Below are 15,000 nucleotides of genomic sequence, written 5' to 3'. Positions count from 1 at the left end.
TTAACTTCTAGCCCGAGTAAGATAGGGAGACCAGGGCATGATAAAAAAAAAAACAATAATAAAGTGCCCAGGGGTGTTGCGAAGTTGTGATGAGACGGTAGATATAAAGCACTCTGCAAAACTTAAAGCACTGAACAATGCCTGTTGTTGCTGTTGTTACGGGAGGCCTCCAGTCTAGTGATGACGTCATTCTTTTCCACTACACTCTTGCTGAGCTCAAGTTAATTTATAGAGTAATACAGGGTTGTTGTGTTAACTGTTTAACAATTGAAGAAAATACATACACACATTTTTAAGATGAATCTGCATTGTCAACATTTTCTTAAGCCTACACAAGCAACAAAACAATAAATTAAGTCCTGATTTGTAGTAAGTGCTGTTTCTGAGGTTTAAGGGCAGTTAGGTGGCACAATGGATAGAGTGGATAGATTCATCTTCCTGAGTTCAAATCCAGTCTCAAACACTGACTTAGCTGTGGGACCCTGGGCAAGTCACTTAACCTGTTTGCCTCAGTTTCCTCATCTGTAAAATGAGCTGGAGAAGGAAATGGCAAACCATTCCAGTATCTCTTCCAAGAAAACCCCAAATGGGGTCACGAAGAGTTGGACACAACTGAAACACCCGAACAGAGGTATAAATGCTCACACTGAAAATTTAACAGCTGGCTGTCACAAGTACACACATGTATATGTACATATACAACATATATACATATATGTATAGATATATAGATGTGTATGTATAGTATATATTATATATGCATCTGTCACAAGGGTAAAAACTAATACCAATTTGGCAAATTGGCCCATTTCAGAGCCTATGTCCAAGGTATGCATAACCCTGTCCACCCTCATGCTAAATAGTCTTTCATCTAGGAGAGGTGCTCTGGGGCAAAACTGAGCAAAAAGGAGCAGGGTGACATTGGGAGCTAAGCTATCCTATGTTGTCACAAAAACCGGCCTTTAGCCAAAATGTTTCTAGGAACAAAAAGAAGCTTATGAAAGCAGAATGAGCCTTCCCTCTGGAAAAAGGGAAGCAAAGGATTGACATATGGGAGGAAAATGAGCATTGGTAACCTTGGAGAGAGCAGTGATAGGGTCAGAAGCCAAGTTGCCAGAAGCTGAGAGGTTAGGGAGAGGAAAGGAAACAGAGGCAACAAGTAAGGATGGCCACCTTTTTCTGGGAGCTTGGCTGTGAAAAGGAGAGAGTATCAGAGTAGCTTGAGGGGAATGGTAGACTCAAGTGAAGATTTTTTTTAAAAAAGAGAGTCTTGGGTATACTTGTAGGCAGTAGGAAAAGACCCACAAGAAAAGGAAAAATTGAAATCTAGAGAAAGGATGTGATTGTGGGGGTAATTAGTTGGAGAAGACAGAAAGGAATAGAATCAAGGGCAAAAGTTACAAGGGAGGGTTTTCCATTTTACAAGGAAGGGTTCAATACAGGAGGAGGGGAAGGATTATAGCAGGAAATAACTCTGATTCAAAAATAAAGGCATCAATTTTTAAAAAAAGCAACCAATTTCTGTAATAAAATGCCAGCAAAGTCAATCAAATACTAGCCAGTTGGCCATCCTACCTAGGGTCTGCACTATAACACACTAAACAATTATTGGTCACTAACCCCTTAGTATGAATTAGTTTATGAGAATCTATCTTCCCTGGCTGCTAGCAGAGATCAGGGCACCAAGGAAATGGGAGTTTGGGTGGTTTTATTGTTGCTCACCCAGCAGTCCAGGGAGAAACATTCCTTGGTCTCCTACAGTGTGACAGATTACCAGCAACCCTGATAGAGTGAAAAGAGTGATAGATTTGGAGTGAAGAAATCTGGTTTTGAATTTTGCTCTATTTCTCTAACGAGAACATTGTGTAAAGTGCTTTGCAAAACTCTGAGTACCACATAAATATCAGTTAGCATTACTAGTAATGATGATGACAAGAATTGTCAGTATTGGAAGCAGCTGGGTAGTATAGTTCATAGAGTTTCGGGTCTAGAGTCAGGAATATAGATCTGAGTTCAAATTGGACCTCAGTTAATAGCTGTGTGACCCTGAGCAACTCCCTTAATTTCTGTCTGTTTCCTCAACTGTAAAATGGAGATAATAACCTACCTCCCAGGGTTGCTGTAGGGATCAAATGAGATAGTATTTGTAAAACACCTAGCAGAATGCCTGAAACATAGTAGGCACTTAATAAATGTGTGTTTTCTTCCATCATCATCATCATTATTACTATATATGACCTTGGGTAAATTACTTTCTTTCTCTGGGCTCTAGTTTTTTCATCTATAAGATGGATATCAGATTCAAAGCTTCCTTCTATTTTTTACATCCTACAGTCTGCTACAAACTATTAACCTCTCCAAAAAAATACATGTTTTGGTATTCACAAACTCTATACTCCAGCCAAACTGGACAACTAGCTATTCCCACCATCCCCCACCTCCATGACTTTCTGCAAGTCATTCTCCTGCAATGGGACTCTGTCCTCAGTCTTGCCTCAAAATGCCTTGTCTTCCTCCAAGCCTTAGCTGCCACCTGCCCTGTGAAGCCTTCCCAGATCTCCCTACTTATTCCTACTCTCACCCTCCTCATTTTCCTTTGTTCTATACTTATGTGTGTAGCCCTTCCTGCAAGCTTTCAGAACTCTGTCCTTGGAAGTTGCCCCTCTCCCTATGACTAATGGGATTGTTCCTTGGAAGTTTACAAGAGGGTCTGGCTACATGTGTAGATCTTGTAAAGCAAATTCCTCCCCCTTTGTCCGCCAGGAAAATGTAAACTCCTTAATAGCAGAGACTTCATTTTCATCTTTGTAGCCCTGGTATAAAGCAGACTGCCTAGGGTACACTATGCGTGAAGAATGAAATAGAATCGATCTGTGATATCCTATTGTTGAATAATCTGAATCATTTGAACCAAGTTCTGAGAAAGGCAAGGCCAGGTGGAGGCCCAGACTGTGCTGTCCCAGGGCACTAGGGACCAGAACAGAGAGACAGAGAGGTAACTGTAAATCCCAAAACTTATCCTGGCTCCCCTTCCCACATCACTGCCCAAAAAAGAGGCGTCAAGAACAGAGTGGGGAAATAAGAACAATTCCTCCTTCCCTCCCTTCCCCTCAGTGACATACCTGGAAAAAAAAAAGTTCAACAGTTATCTTTGGGAGAAGATATGCAGTCAAGGCCAATGGAGGGAGGAATTAGGGACAGTATGGAAGAGTGGAAAAAACACTAGATTGGGAGTAAGAGTACCTGGGTTTGATGCACAGCTCTGCTCTTTCCAACCATGTGTCCTTGGGTAAGCAATTGAAGTTCTAGGAGCCTCAACTAAGTCATTATTAATGAGAAAGGAGATTTAGTGACCTCTATATTCCCTTTCAGCTCTAGGGTTATGAAATTAAATTCTAAGGTCACAGTTAAAGCCACACTTAGAATAGAGGGAGATCTAATCAAATCTTATCAAAAGTGTTCCTCAAGAGAGATTGGAAAAGCTCTGTTGAGGAATAACAGTTTAAAAAATCGTAATATATTACATTGTATGATTTTAGTCATTTTTCAGTCATGTCTAACTCTTTGTGACCCCATCTGGCACTCTCTTAACGAAGATACTGGAGCAGTTTGCCATCTCCTACTCCGGCTCATTGTACAGGTAAGGAAACTGAGGCACACAGGGTTAACTGATTTACTCAGGTCACATAGCTAAGAAGTGTCTGAGGCCCAATTTGAACCCAGGAAGATGAGCTCCAGGCTGTACCACCTTGCAGTGTAACACTTAACAAAACACATTCATTCTCAGCCCTCACTTGAACTGTACAACAATGTTGTAGAGTAGCCTCATTTTATAACTAAGGGAAACTGAGGTTCAACAACATCAAGTCCAAGGCCATAGTTACATTAATTAGCTAAGCCAGGACTAGGAATCAAGTCTCCCGAACCTTAATTTCCATTACCTTGAGAAAGAAAGCAACTTCAGAGAGAAGTTTGTCATAAGTATGACATGTTTTTAAAAAAACAAATCTGTAGCCATACCAGAGGTTCGTGCTCTGCAGACAGGAACAAGTAAAGTTTATTAAGTTACTTACAGACCATTTGTCCGAAACTCTGCCAATCAGTTCACTAGGGCAGGAGAGCACATAGGAAACTAGACAGAGAGCCTCTGTCCAGAAATAAAGTCTGCAGTTGGCTAGTGCTTTTATATTCCCAGGAGCCCCCCAAGTAGGGAAAGAGAATATGTGCTCCATGAGGGCAGGGACTTTCATTGTTTAGTCTTTGTATCCACTACTTAACATAGTGCCAGGCATTTAAATAAAGTCAGCCAGGCTGAGTTGAGGACAGGAGCTGAACTCTTTACCTCACCTTGGCCATAGGACTGGTCACTGGTCGGCTAGGGTCAGTGCACAGGGAGCAGTCAATGAGAAACGCTATGGGTGAGAGTTTAGCATATAACTAGGTCACTTTGGGGTCAGTAGATTAGAAAATTAGTGAGCAGAAGAGTTCCTGAGAAGTCAGTAGGTAGGATGTATAATTGGGAATGGTCAATGGGCAGAGAAAAAGGAGATGGTGCAGTGGGATAGAGCACCAGGTCTGATGTCAGGAAGATTTCAGTTCAAATCTAGTCTCTGACACTTAGTAGCTCTGTGACCCTGGGCAAGTCACTTTACCTCTCTTTGCCTCTTTCCTTATCTGTGAAGATATTCTTCACTAAAGATAGTGAATATGTTATATTATATCATGTCATATCATATATATTATATAATTACAATTATACCATATTATATATTAATGTAGAATATATATTACATATAAAGATAGTGAAGATGTTCTTCGCTAAAACATGAAGAATAATAGCACCTCTCTCCCAGGGTTGTTGTGAGGATCAAATGAGATAATAATGTAAAGTGCTTAACGTAGTGCCTGACACATAATAAGTACTCTATAAGTTATAACTATTATTATTATTATCATCTCTACCTGCTGTATCTATCCAATAGAATATAAATTACTTAAAGATAGGGGCTATTTTGTTTCTGTCTTTGTATTCCCAGAACCTACCCCAGAGACTTGCACATAGTAGAGGCCCTTAATAAATGCTTGTGAGTTGAGTTAAAACCCATTCCCCAGCCATCCTTTTGCCAGACACGTTGTTGTTGTTCAGTCCTTAGTCCTGTCCAACTTTTTGTGATCCTATTTAGGGTTTTCTTGGCCAAAAACACTGGAGTGGTTCACCATTTCCGTCTCTAGCTCATTTTACAGATGAGGAAACTAAGGTAAACAGCGTTAAGTGACTTGCCCAGAGTTACATGGTCAGTAAGTGTCTGAGGTCAGATCAGAACTCAGATTTGAACTTTCTGCCTTCAGGCCCAGAACTCTGTGCAGCATGGCGCCACCTAGGGGCTGTTTGTTACACATAGTCCTCCAGTATTCCCCCTTGCTGTCTGACCCAGGCCTGGTCCCATGTTATTTGCTTATCCCTGGGTTTTCTCTTCCACTTGCCTGTCTGGCTTTCAAAGGAATCAAAGCATTACAGAAATAGATTGAATGCCAGTTATTTATTTATTATGATAGGTGGGGAGGAGGGGAGAGGCCAAGGAAAGCTGGTAGAGTATAACTGAAGCAATCAGCATATTAACACTGCCCAAGTGGTATGCTTCACTACTATAAACAATGTTTTCACCCAAATTTTTAAGGCCAGAGGCCTCTTGGCAGTTCCCTGACTGGAATGTGTGCTTTAGTAGAACATAAGCTCTCCTACTCTGCCTCACACCTGGTAGGAAGCCTCCATGGGCACCTGTGCTTCCAGTCTCCAGTATGTAGGACCTGGGAAGATCGGCAGCATGGAAAAGCAAACAAACAGATCATCCATCCCTTGGGCAACCTTTGCAGTTGGTGTGTTTTAGTAAGATGGCACCAAATTCCACAGGCCCTGAAGACACCCATTCCTAGGGTCAGGAAAGAAATGCAGGAGGACATTTATACTGCTTAAATGCAATGTGGGTTGTTTCCTCAAAAAGCAATTGGTGGCATCTGCAAGAGAACGAGAAAAGATTTTTTAGAACCAAGGCTAAAGGCAATGCTAGGAAGGCAGTAGAGGCATGGTAGGAAAGGTATTTGACTTGGGAGTCCGCAGACCTGGGATCAAATCCCAGGCAAACAGTACTAGCTAGTTGGGCTAGTTCTGACCCTGGGCAAGTTCTAAGACCATAGCTCCACAGCTGGAAAGAAGCTGAGGTCAGCTGGTCCAATCTTGTGGCAGAATCCCTGTCTACCAGGTCCCTTCCCTCATCTAGGAGAGGCTAATTCTTTCCCTAAAAGGCAAGAAGAAAGGTGTCCCTAAGTTTTGACTGGCCAGGGGATAAGACTCAAACTATGTTTTTCCTGGTGACTCCTGGTCCTATTGATGTGACCTAAAAAAGCCCACCCATGTAGAGTTAAGGCCCTTCAGACTTGTCATCGCACTGTCCTGTTGACCCAACCTGAGTTAAGTGCTATAGTATCTTTGTCAAGTATCCTTTCTATTTGATGACTAAGTAAACCTCCTCTTGTCAAACATCAAATAGCCCCTGAGTGTTTCATTTTGTACCAGTACAGAACCTAGACTAACAGGGGATTGGACTGTCAGGTCCATCCATTAAAACACTTGCATTCAGCCACATGGTGTGATGACCAGCTCTGATAGTCTTAGCTCTTCTCAGCAATGAAATTATCTAAGACAACTCCAAAAGCTCATAATGAAAAATGCCATCCATATCCAGAGAAAGAACTATGGAGACTGAATGTAGATCGAAGCAGACTCTTTTCTCTCTTTTTTTTTCTTTCTCATGGTTTTTCTCTTTTGTTCTGATTCTTCTTTCACAATATGACTAATATGTTTAATATGATTGTACATGTGTAGTCTATATCAGATTGTTTGCCATCTTGGGGAGGGGGTGGAAAGAGGGAGGGAGAAAAAAACTGGAACTCATAATCTTATAAAAGTGAATGTTGAAAAGTATCTTTACATGAAATTGGAAAAATAAAATACTATTAAGTGGGGGGGGGAACCCCTTGCATTTTGTAAAAGAGGAAACAAAGTCAAAAGGGTTGAGCAACTTGCCCAGGGTCACACAGGTAGTGTCAGTGGTAGGATGTGACCCCAGATCCTCCAAACAGAGAGCCAGTCCTTTCCCTTGTACCATACTCTATACTCCAACTACAAAATGTACATCACAATATATGCACTATCTATCTCACAGGATTACTGCAAGGAGAACGCTTTGACAAACCTAAAAATGCCATAGGAATGTGAGCTATTATTATTAACAGCTATCCAGCAGTATTTACGAATATGTTCCTTTGAAAGAGTTGGGTAAAGATACTAAACTGATGGCAACCTAAGAAGGGCTGTCCCTGGAAATCATCCCTGAATACTGTGGGGCCATGAACACAACAGGCAAAGCATAGAGGGAGAGTAGGGAGGGATTTCTCAGCTCAGTTTAGTATTTCTCATCTAAACTCCTCAAAGAATCACAGATTTGGAGCCTGAAGAGACCTTAGGGGTCATCTACTCTAGGTCCTTTATTTTATAAAAGCGGAAATTAAAGAACATAGAATCACAAATATAGAGCTGGAAAAGAACCCAAAGCCATCTAGAACCCCTTCATTTTATAGATGAAGGCACTGAGACCCAGAGAGGCTAAGTGACCTACCCAAAGTCACATGAGTTATATAAGGGGTAGAGATGGGATTTGAACCCAAGCCCTCTGTTGCAATATCTAGTGCCTTTGCCACTGAATGCACCTCCTAAGAGGTGTCTACAAGCAACACAGTGTCATTAAAAGGCTGCACATGACACTGGGATACCTAGATTAGAACCTGACATTTACGAGATACCTCAGCTCTCTTCCCTGAAAAATGGGGATAATGCTTGCAATATCTACCTTGCAGAGTTCTTACGAGGATAGAGCTTTATAAACGGCCAAAAGCACTTGCTAAGAGTTAAAGCCTCTCCTCAGCCAGAACCCACAGCAGCTTTTCCCAGGGACAAGAAGAGTACCACGGCCAGTGCATGATAGATACATCGAACCTGAGAAGGGCTATGTCAAGTTCTCCGTGCTAAGGACACAGATGGAGGCATGGTACATGACTGCCTACTGTTGTTGTTCAGTCATTGTTCAGTTGTGTTGAACTCTTTGTGACCCCATTTTGGGTTTTCTCAGCAGAGATACTGGAGTGGTTTGCCATTCCCTTCTCCAGATCATTTTACAGATGAGGAAACTGAGGCAAACAGAATTAAGTTACTTGCCCACGGTCACACAGCTAGTGTAAGTGTCTGAGGCCAGATTTGAACTCGGGATGATGAGTCTTCCTGATTCCAGGTCTAGCACTCTATCCACTTTGTCACTGAGCTGCCCTCCTCATCTAAGAGACTGCTAGGTGTAATGCCACATATCAGCATAAGAGACTTACTTCATTTGGTAAGGGATACTTTGAGAGACAGCCCCCAGGGAAGCTGTCAGGAGATAAAAGAAGAGTGAAAAGCAAAATGGAGCCCTTGAGGTCAGAGACATCTATATGGACTGCAGCCCCATCATGTCCCTTGACCTCTATAGCTCTCTCCCCTGGGTGAGATTGTTATCTCCTTCCTGGTTTGAGCTGAGATTTTATCTCACTCTGAGATGAAGGGTGAATTTATTCTTATGTGTTTTGAGGGGATATTCTAATCTGTAGAGCTCTGATTTCTGTTTGCTGCTTAGATAAATGCATTTACTCACTCTTCACTATTTGTGATAGTCTTTTGTGTAACCAGCATTTAGTGGGAAGAAGCTAGTAAGTATAAGTTAAGGGATAAATATCTTAATATCAATGAGGGAAGTGAATTTTGTTGAACTTATTAAATCCTAGACTAGATATATTTGAGGGATGTCAGACATAATTCTATTTTGATTTTTCTCTTGGAGAATGGATGGATAATAGCCCATTCTCAGCAATTCTGACTGCCCCTCCCCCACAGCTAGGCTGCTAGTGGTGCAAGTCTGGCCCTACTTCTACTTTTAGCAAAAGGGAGCAAAACCTCAGATCTAGTGTATCCATGCCACCCATGAATTGCACCTCCATATGTGTTTGCGTATTTAGATCATCTCCATATACATTAGAAATTAACATGTTAGATATTGATATATTTTACAGGATGCTGTAATTTTAAAGTTTTATTTCTTTGAATCAGATTTATAGGAGACTAAAAGGAAAATGGCTATGATTTGTTTTTAAAAAGCCACTAGGGGAAGAAGTTTAATCCAGGTGCAGAATTCAACATTATCAAGTCTAGTGCAAAGCAATACCTATGACTCCCTAAAAAATAACAATAATTATCCACATTTCTATAGTGATAATATTCCCAAAGTACTTTCCTCACAACTCTGAAAGGCAGGCAGTGCCAATATTTATGAGAAAAGTTTTACAGATGAGAAAACTGAGGTTCAGAGAACCAAAAGACTATTGAATCCAATTCTCAAGTCCCTTCCTAGTACACATCATGCTTCCTCTTCGGACCCAGGGATCCAGCTTGGACCTGTGTGCCCTTGTGAGCAACAGATCTAACAGTTGCTGGAATAGTTCACCTAAAAGAAGTGTGGTGTAGTGGAAAGCATATTGGTTCTGGAGTCAGAAGACTTGTGTTCAAATACCACTTCTGTTGCGACTTATATTTTCTAGGGCAAGTCACTTAAACTCCCTGGGGCTCAATTTCCTCATCTGTAAAATGAGGGGATAGTCAATAGACAGATGGTCAAAGGATATGAATGAAATCCAAGATGTCAATAAGCAAATATTAAAAATGCTCCAAATCACTAATAGAGGAATGCAAATTAAAGCAATCATCAGATTGTTAAATATGACTCCAAAAAATGACAGTTGTTGGGTGGGCTGCAGAAAAACAGGCATATGAATTCAATATTGGTGTTGCTATGAAGAGGAAAAAAATTTGAAATTATACCATAAAAGACACTAAACTATCCATATTCTTTTTTTTTTTGGAGGGCAATTGGGGTTAAGTGACTTGCCCAAAGTCACACAGCTAGTATGTGTGTCAAGTGTCTGAGGTCAGATTTGAACTCAGGTCCTCCTGACTCCAGGGATGGCACTCTATTCACTGTGCCACCTCGCCACCCCTTTTTTGCTTCTTTTTTTAAACTATGCATATTCTTTGACCTACCTGTATCACTAAAAGGCCAAGAAAGAGGAAGAAGAAGAGGAGAGGAAAGAGGAGGAGGAGGATCTATATGGACAAAAATATTTCTAGCAGATCTTTTTATAGTAGAAGATAATTGGAAACTTAGGGGGTGATCATTTATTAGGTAACAACTAAACAAATTATGTTGTATGAATATAATGGAATATTACTGTGTAATAAGAAATAATGAAATGGACCATTTTTCAGAGAAACTTGGAATTTCATGTTTATGTTCAATTCTCATTTTCTCTTCCATTAAGTATATATAAAAATCTTCCTCTTCATGAATGTTTGTACAGTTCAAAAGTAAAAAAAAAAAAAACATTTAATGAGAGGATGGGACAAGATGACCTCTGAGGTCCCTCAGCCTTAAATCTGTGATCTTTTAAAAAGGGGATAACTGGTGGGGATAAAAACATGAGGGCTGTCATCAAATATCACAAAGCAAGAAGTAATGACTTATTCCTTGAAAATTCCAAAAGGGAAACTAGGGCCAATGTATGAAAGTCACAAGTGTCATATTTTGCTTAAAGATAATAGCTTTCAATCAGAATTATTCAAAAATAGAATGAGATGCTTTGTAAATTCTGACTCTTTGGAAACATTCAAGCAGATGTTAAATATATGGCCACTAATCAGAAATAATGTAGATGGGATCACTGCATTTATTTGGAAGCTAGACTAGATGGTCTGGATTCAGAGAACTGATTTTGAATTAATAGGGTCCTCAGAGGTGATCTATACCAACCTCCTCATTTTTAGAAATAAGATAACTGGGCCGTGTAGCCTTGGACAAGTTACTTAACCCCAATTGCCCTCCAAAAAGGCAAAAAAAAAAAAGAAAGAAGATAACTGGGACTCAGAGAAAAGAAATTTGTCTGAAGTCTTATAGGTACTAAGTGTTGGAGCCAGGATTCGAATCCAGGTCGCCTGTCACTCAATCTTCTACTGTTTCCTCTGTTCCTCACCTTACCATTCCATCTTTAAAGTCTTTAGAGGTTCTAAATTCAAAGTAGAAACCAAATTCATAACTAAAATTGCTTCCTGAGTGCATATTACTACAAAGGGCCTTTGCTTTTAATCACTTCAGATTTCCCCAATATACCTTTAAAGTGATGCCTAAAAGAACTCTATTCCTCCCTTCCTGCTCTCTTTCTCTTCTTTTCCACTAGTTTTCCCCCTTGGTGTTTCCTCCATCTCAGAAACAGGAGGTGGTCCACTCTGCAGTTTCCTCAGCTCTTCTTTTTATTTTACCAAGTCGCTGCTGTCATCTGGTGGTAAAAAGAGGTAACTGCAGGTTTAAACAACCAACATTCTATGAGGATCATTTCTCTCCATTATGCTTCCCATTCCATGGTTTCTAGTAATGCATCAGGTGGAAAGTAGGCTCTACATACATTGTAAAAATATTGGATTGCTTACTATCCCAGGGAGAGGGAAGAGTAGGGAGGGAGGGATGGAATTTGGAACTGAAAACTTTTTTTTTACAAAATGCTAAAAATTGTTTTAACATGTAATCAGGAAGAAAATAAAATGTTATTTTTAAAGGGTTCATTAAATTCCAACTTTTAAAAAATGAATGATCAACAGGTCATCTTTGTGACCACTAAACTACTGCTTTTACTGTGGACCAATGTTGGGTAACTCCTTCACTCACCATCTACTTTGAGAATGAAAGTGCCCCCTCCTTAGCCACCAGTCCCTTTTGTGTGTTGTCTCCCCACTCCCATCAGAATGTAAGCTACTTGAAGGCAGGAACTATCATTAATTTTTGTATCTGTATTCCCAGCAGTGAAAATGCACACAGTAAGCACCCAATAAATGCTTTTTGTTCAGTCATTCCTCTGTGGTGCTTTAGGCCTAGCACAAAACTAAAAGGTTAACCCCCTGAGTTCTGGAGCTTTTTCAAAGTCACCCAAGGCAAATGCTTGTCTAGTCTATTTTTAGAGCTTTCCAGAAAGATGATTCTATAGTCAAGCAAGAATCAATGCTATGGACAAAAGTATTATTTTTAAATATTGAACTATAGGCTACAATCAACAAAATATCATTCAATTCAGTAAACATCTTGAGTGCTTGCTGTGTACGGTGCACTACACCAAATGCTGATAATCTAAAGACAGAACAGTCTTCATCTTCAGGAAGTGTATGTGCTAATAGAGGACACAACATGTTTCTAGACAGTATAATATAAAATAAACCCACTTAGGAAGACGAAAGCACTAGAAATCTGGGAATTCAGGAAAGTTCTCTGGAGAAGGTGGCACAGTGGCAACAGCTTTCCTTCAGTCCCAACTAAAATCCCACCTTCTACAGGAAGACTTTCCCAACCCTTCTTAATTCTAGTGCCCTCCCTCTCTTACTTATTTCCTATTTATTCTGTATATATCCTTTTTTGACACATTTGTTAACTTGTTGTCTCCCCCATTAGACTGTGAGCTCCTTGAGGGGGACTGTCTTTTGCCTCTTTCTGTATCCCCAGTGCTTAGCACGGTACCTGGAACACAGTAGGCACTTTATCAATGTTTACTGACTGACTAATGGCACAATGGAGTTTGAGAACTTGTGTTCTGATGCCTACTATCTGCATGACCATGCACAAGTCACTTCACCTCCCTGGGTCTCAGTTTCTTCATCTGTAAAATGGAAAATTTAGACTAGATTACTTCTGAGATTCCTTCCAGTTCTGGATCTGTGATCTAGTGATCCTCAGTGAAGGTAAACTCCTTGAAAGGTTGAGTTGAGGAAGGTGTACATTCTAGGCATGGCAAATAAATAGGTTGTGCAAAGCCCAAGGAAGTAGTAAGTAGTATAGTTTGACAGGAAGGTGGAATTTGTGAAAGGGATTAATGAGAAGGGGGGCTGGGAAGAAAGCAAGGAGACAAGGGCTTCATGAAGGGCTTCAGATACAAGGCTGAGGCTTTCTCCTAGAGGTAGGTGATGGGGAGCCACTGAAGATCTCTGAGCAAGGAAGGATTCAGAACTGGTCAGAGCTACCTTATATTTTGGCAGCTGTGTGAAGAAAGGATTAAAGAGGAAAGAAATTGGGAGCCAAGAAAACAACTAAGGTATAACACAAATAATGCACATTTTCTCTTTACCATCCAAGGCAATATGCAAGATTCTGCACGTATCTCACCTACTACACAGAATCACAAAACATACCAACTGCTGACTTACTTTCCCCTTTCAAGTACCAATGTTCCCCTTTCTTAGGGGAATAGGAGAGAAACCATGATAAGTAAAAAGAAGAGAGAAATATTCACATAAATGAGCCTACTGGAAGAAAAGCATTCTGGGAAAGAGCATACCTGAGAATTCCAGACCTATTAGACAGGATGGACCAGATTCCTATCGCAGTGTGGCTTGCAATGTGGATTCAGCCAATGCTCGAGAAATTGCTCCTCCGCTCTCTGCTCCAGCCCAAGAAGGTAAAGCATGTACTCCTATTGAAAATAAAACATCACATTGTGAGTGGGGAAAGTGGATGTGTCAAGGCTCATCTGACCGCTCAATCAATTGGCAAACACTTTGGTAGCACTGATGAGGGGCCAAGCAGGCACTGTTCTAGGCAATGGCTTTATAAAGAAAAAAAAATGAAATAGCCCTGAAGGAAATTATATCCTATCAGGGAAGACAGCACATACACATATGATTATATAAAATACATATATATATGAAATAAGTACAAGGCAGTTTTGGTGGGAAGACTCTAGTCCTTGGGAGGGATCAGGAAAGGTCTCGTGGAGAAGGCGGTGCTTGAGCTGAGCTGTGAAGGAAACTAGGGATTCCAAGAGACAAAGATGGGGAAGGAGTGCATTTTCATCATGGGGGGTGACCAACACCAAAGCACAGAAGCAAGAGACAGAGCGCTGTGTGTGAGAAGCACCAAGGACAGTGCCTAGACTACAGAGTACATGAAAGAGAGTTATATATAATCAGGCTGTAAAGATAGGGTGGAGCCAAACTGCAAATAGCTTCAATGTCCATCAGATGAATGTATATTTTTATCTTATTACAGGGACATGAGGAGTTTACCAAGTTTGGTAGTAACATATTCAGATCTGTGCTTCAGGAAAATCATTTTGGAGGTTTTGTGTTGGAAAAGGAGAAAGAACTGAGGCAGAGAGACCAATTAAGAGGTTATTGCAATAGGTCAAGTGAACGGTAAGATGGTAGATATATAGATGTGGGAATCATCTGCACAGAAATGAGCTTTAAACTTACATAAGCTGATGAGATCGCCAAGGGAAAGGGCAAAGGGAGAAGAGGGCTAAAAGGATAAGTGGCTGAAGACCCATCTGAGATGTGATTTCTTTTCAGAGATTTAACAAAGACATAATTTTACTAGTATAGGGATTGTGTCCATGTTGCAGCAGTTAACCACTTCTTTTCATAGTAGATAATCTTCAACATAAATAGATGTCCTGTAAGGACCACTAACTAAACATATCCAAAACAGAAGTCATTACCTTTCCTTCCATCCATCACCCCTCTTCCTAGTTGCTTTATTTCTGTTGAGGAATCCTTCCAATCACCCAGATTCACAACCTCAAAATCATTCTTAACTCATCACTCTCTCACCTGGCATATTCAATCAGTTAAGTCTTGAGAATTATACTTCCATCATATCTCTCACATGTGTACCCTTGTCTCCAATCACAGGACCAACACCGTAGTTTAAGCCCTCATTCAATTCTCATCTAGACTACTACATAGCCTCCTAACTGGGTTCCCTGCCTCAAATCTCTCCAGTTCATCCTCCACACAGCAGCTCAATTAGTGTTCCTAAAGCACTGGTC

General features: G+C 40.6%; 2 protein-coding genes across 3 annotated transcripts in view; one reads left to right on the top strand and one right to left on the bottom strand.

The window, feature by feature from the left end:
- SCPEP1 (serine carboxypeptidase 1) overlaps positions 1 to 15,000 on the top strand; it is a 358,800-nt gene that overhangs the window by 81,663 nt on the left and 262,137 nt on the right. The window lies entirely within an intron of this gene.
- Positions 5,524 to 15,000, bottom strand: part of CUNH17orf67 (chromosome unknown C17orf67 homolog) — a 46,349-nt gene continuing 36,872 nt past the window's right edge. For both annotated transcript variants that reach the window (XM_069067456.1, XM_069067457.1), the window contains 2 exons: positions 13,510 to 13,644; positions 5,524 to 6,015 (listed from right to left, as the gene is read on the bottom strand). In XM_069067456.1, the coding sequence (XP_068923557.1) occupies positions 13,528 to 13,644 (117 nt within the window). In that variant the 3' untranslated portion in view covers positions 5,524 to 6,015; positions 13,510 to 13,527. The remainder of the gene's footprint in view (positions 6,016 to 13,509; positions 13,645 to 15,000) is intronic.

Source organism: Petaurus breviceps, unplaced genomic scaffold, assembly GCF_028583685.1.
Source record: "Petaurus breviceps papuanus isolate PSGF00001 unplaced genomic scaffold, PetGlider_PUasm1.0 90750, whole genome shotgun sequence".
NCBI lineage: Eukaryota > Metazoa > Chordata > Mammalia > Diprotodontia > Petauridae > Petaurus > Petaurus breviceps.
Note: the sequence above shows the minus strand (reverse complement) of the source record. Positions and strands in the feature narration are given on the sequence as shown.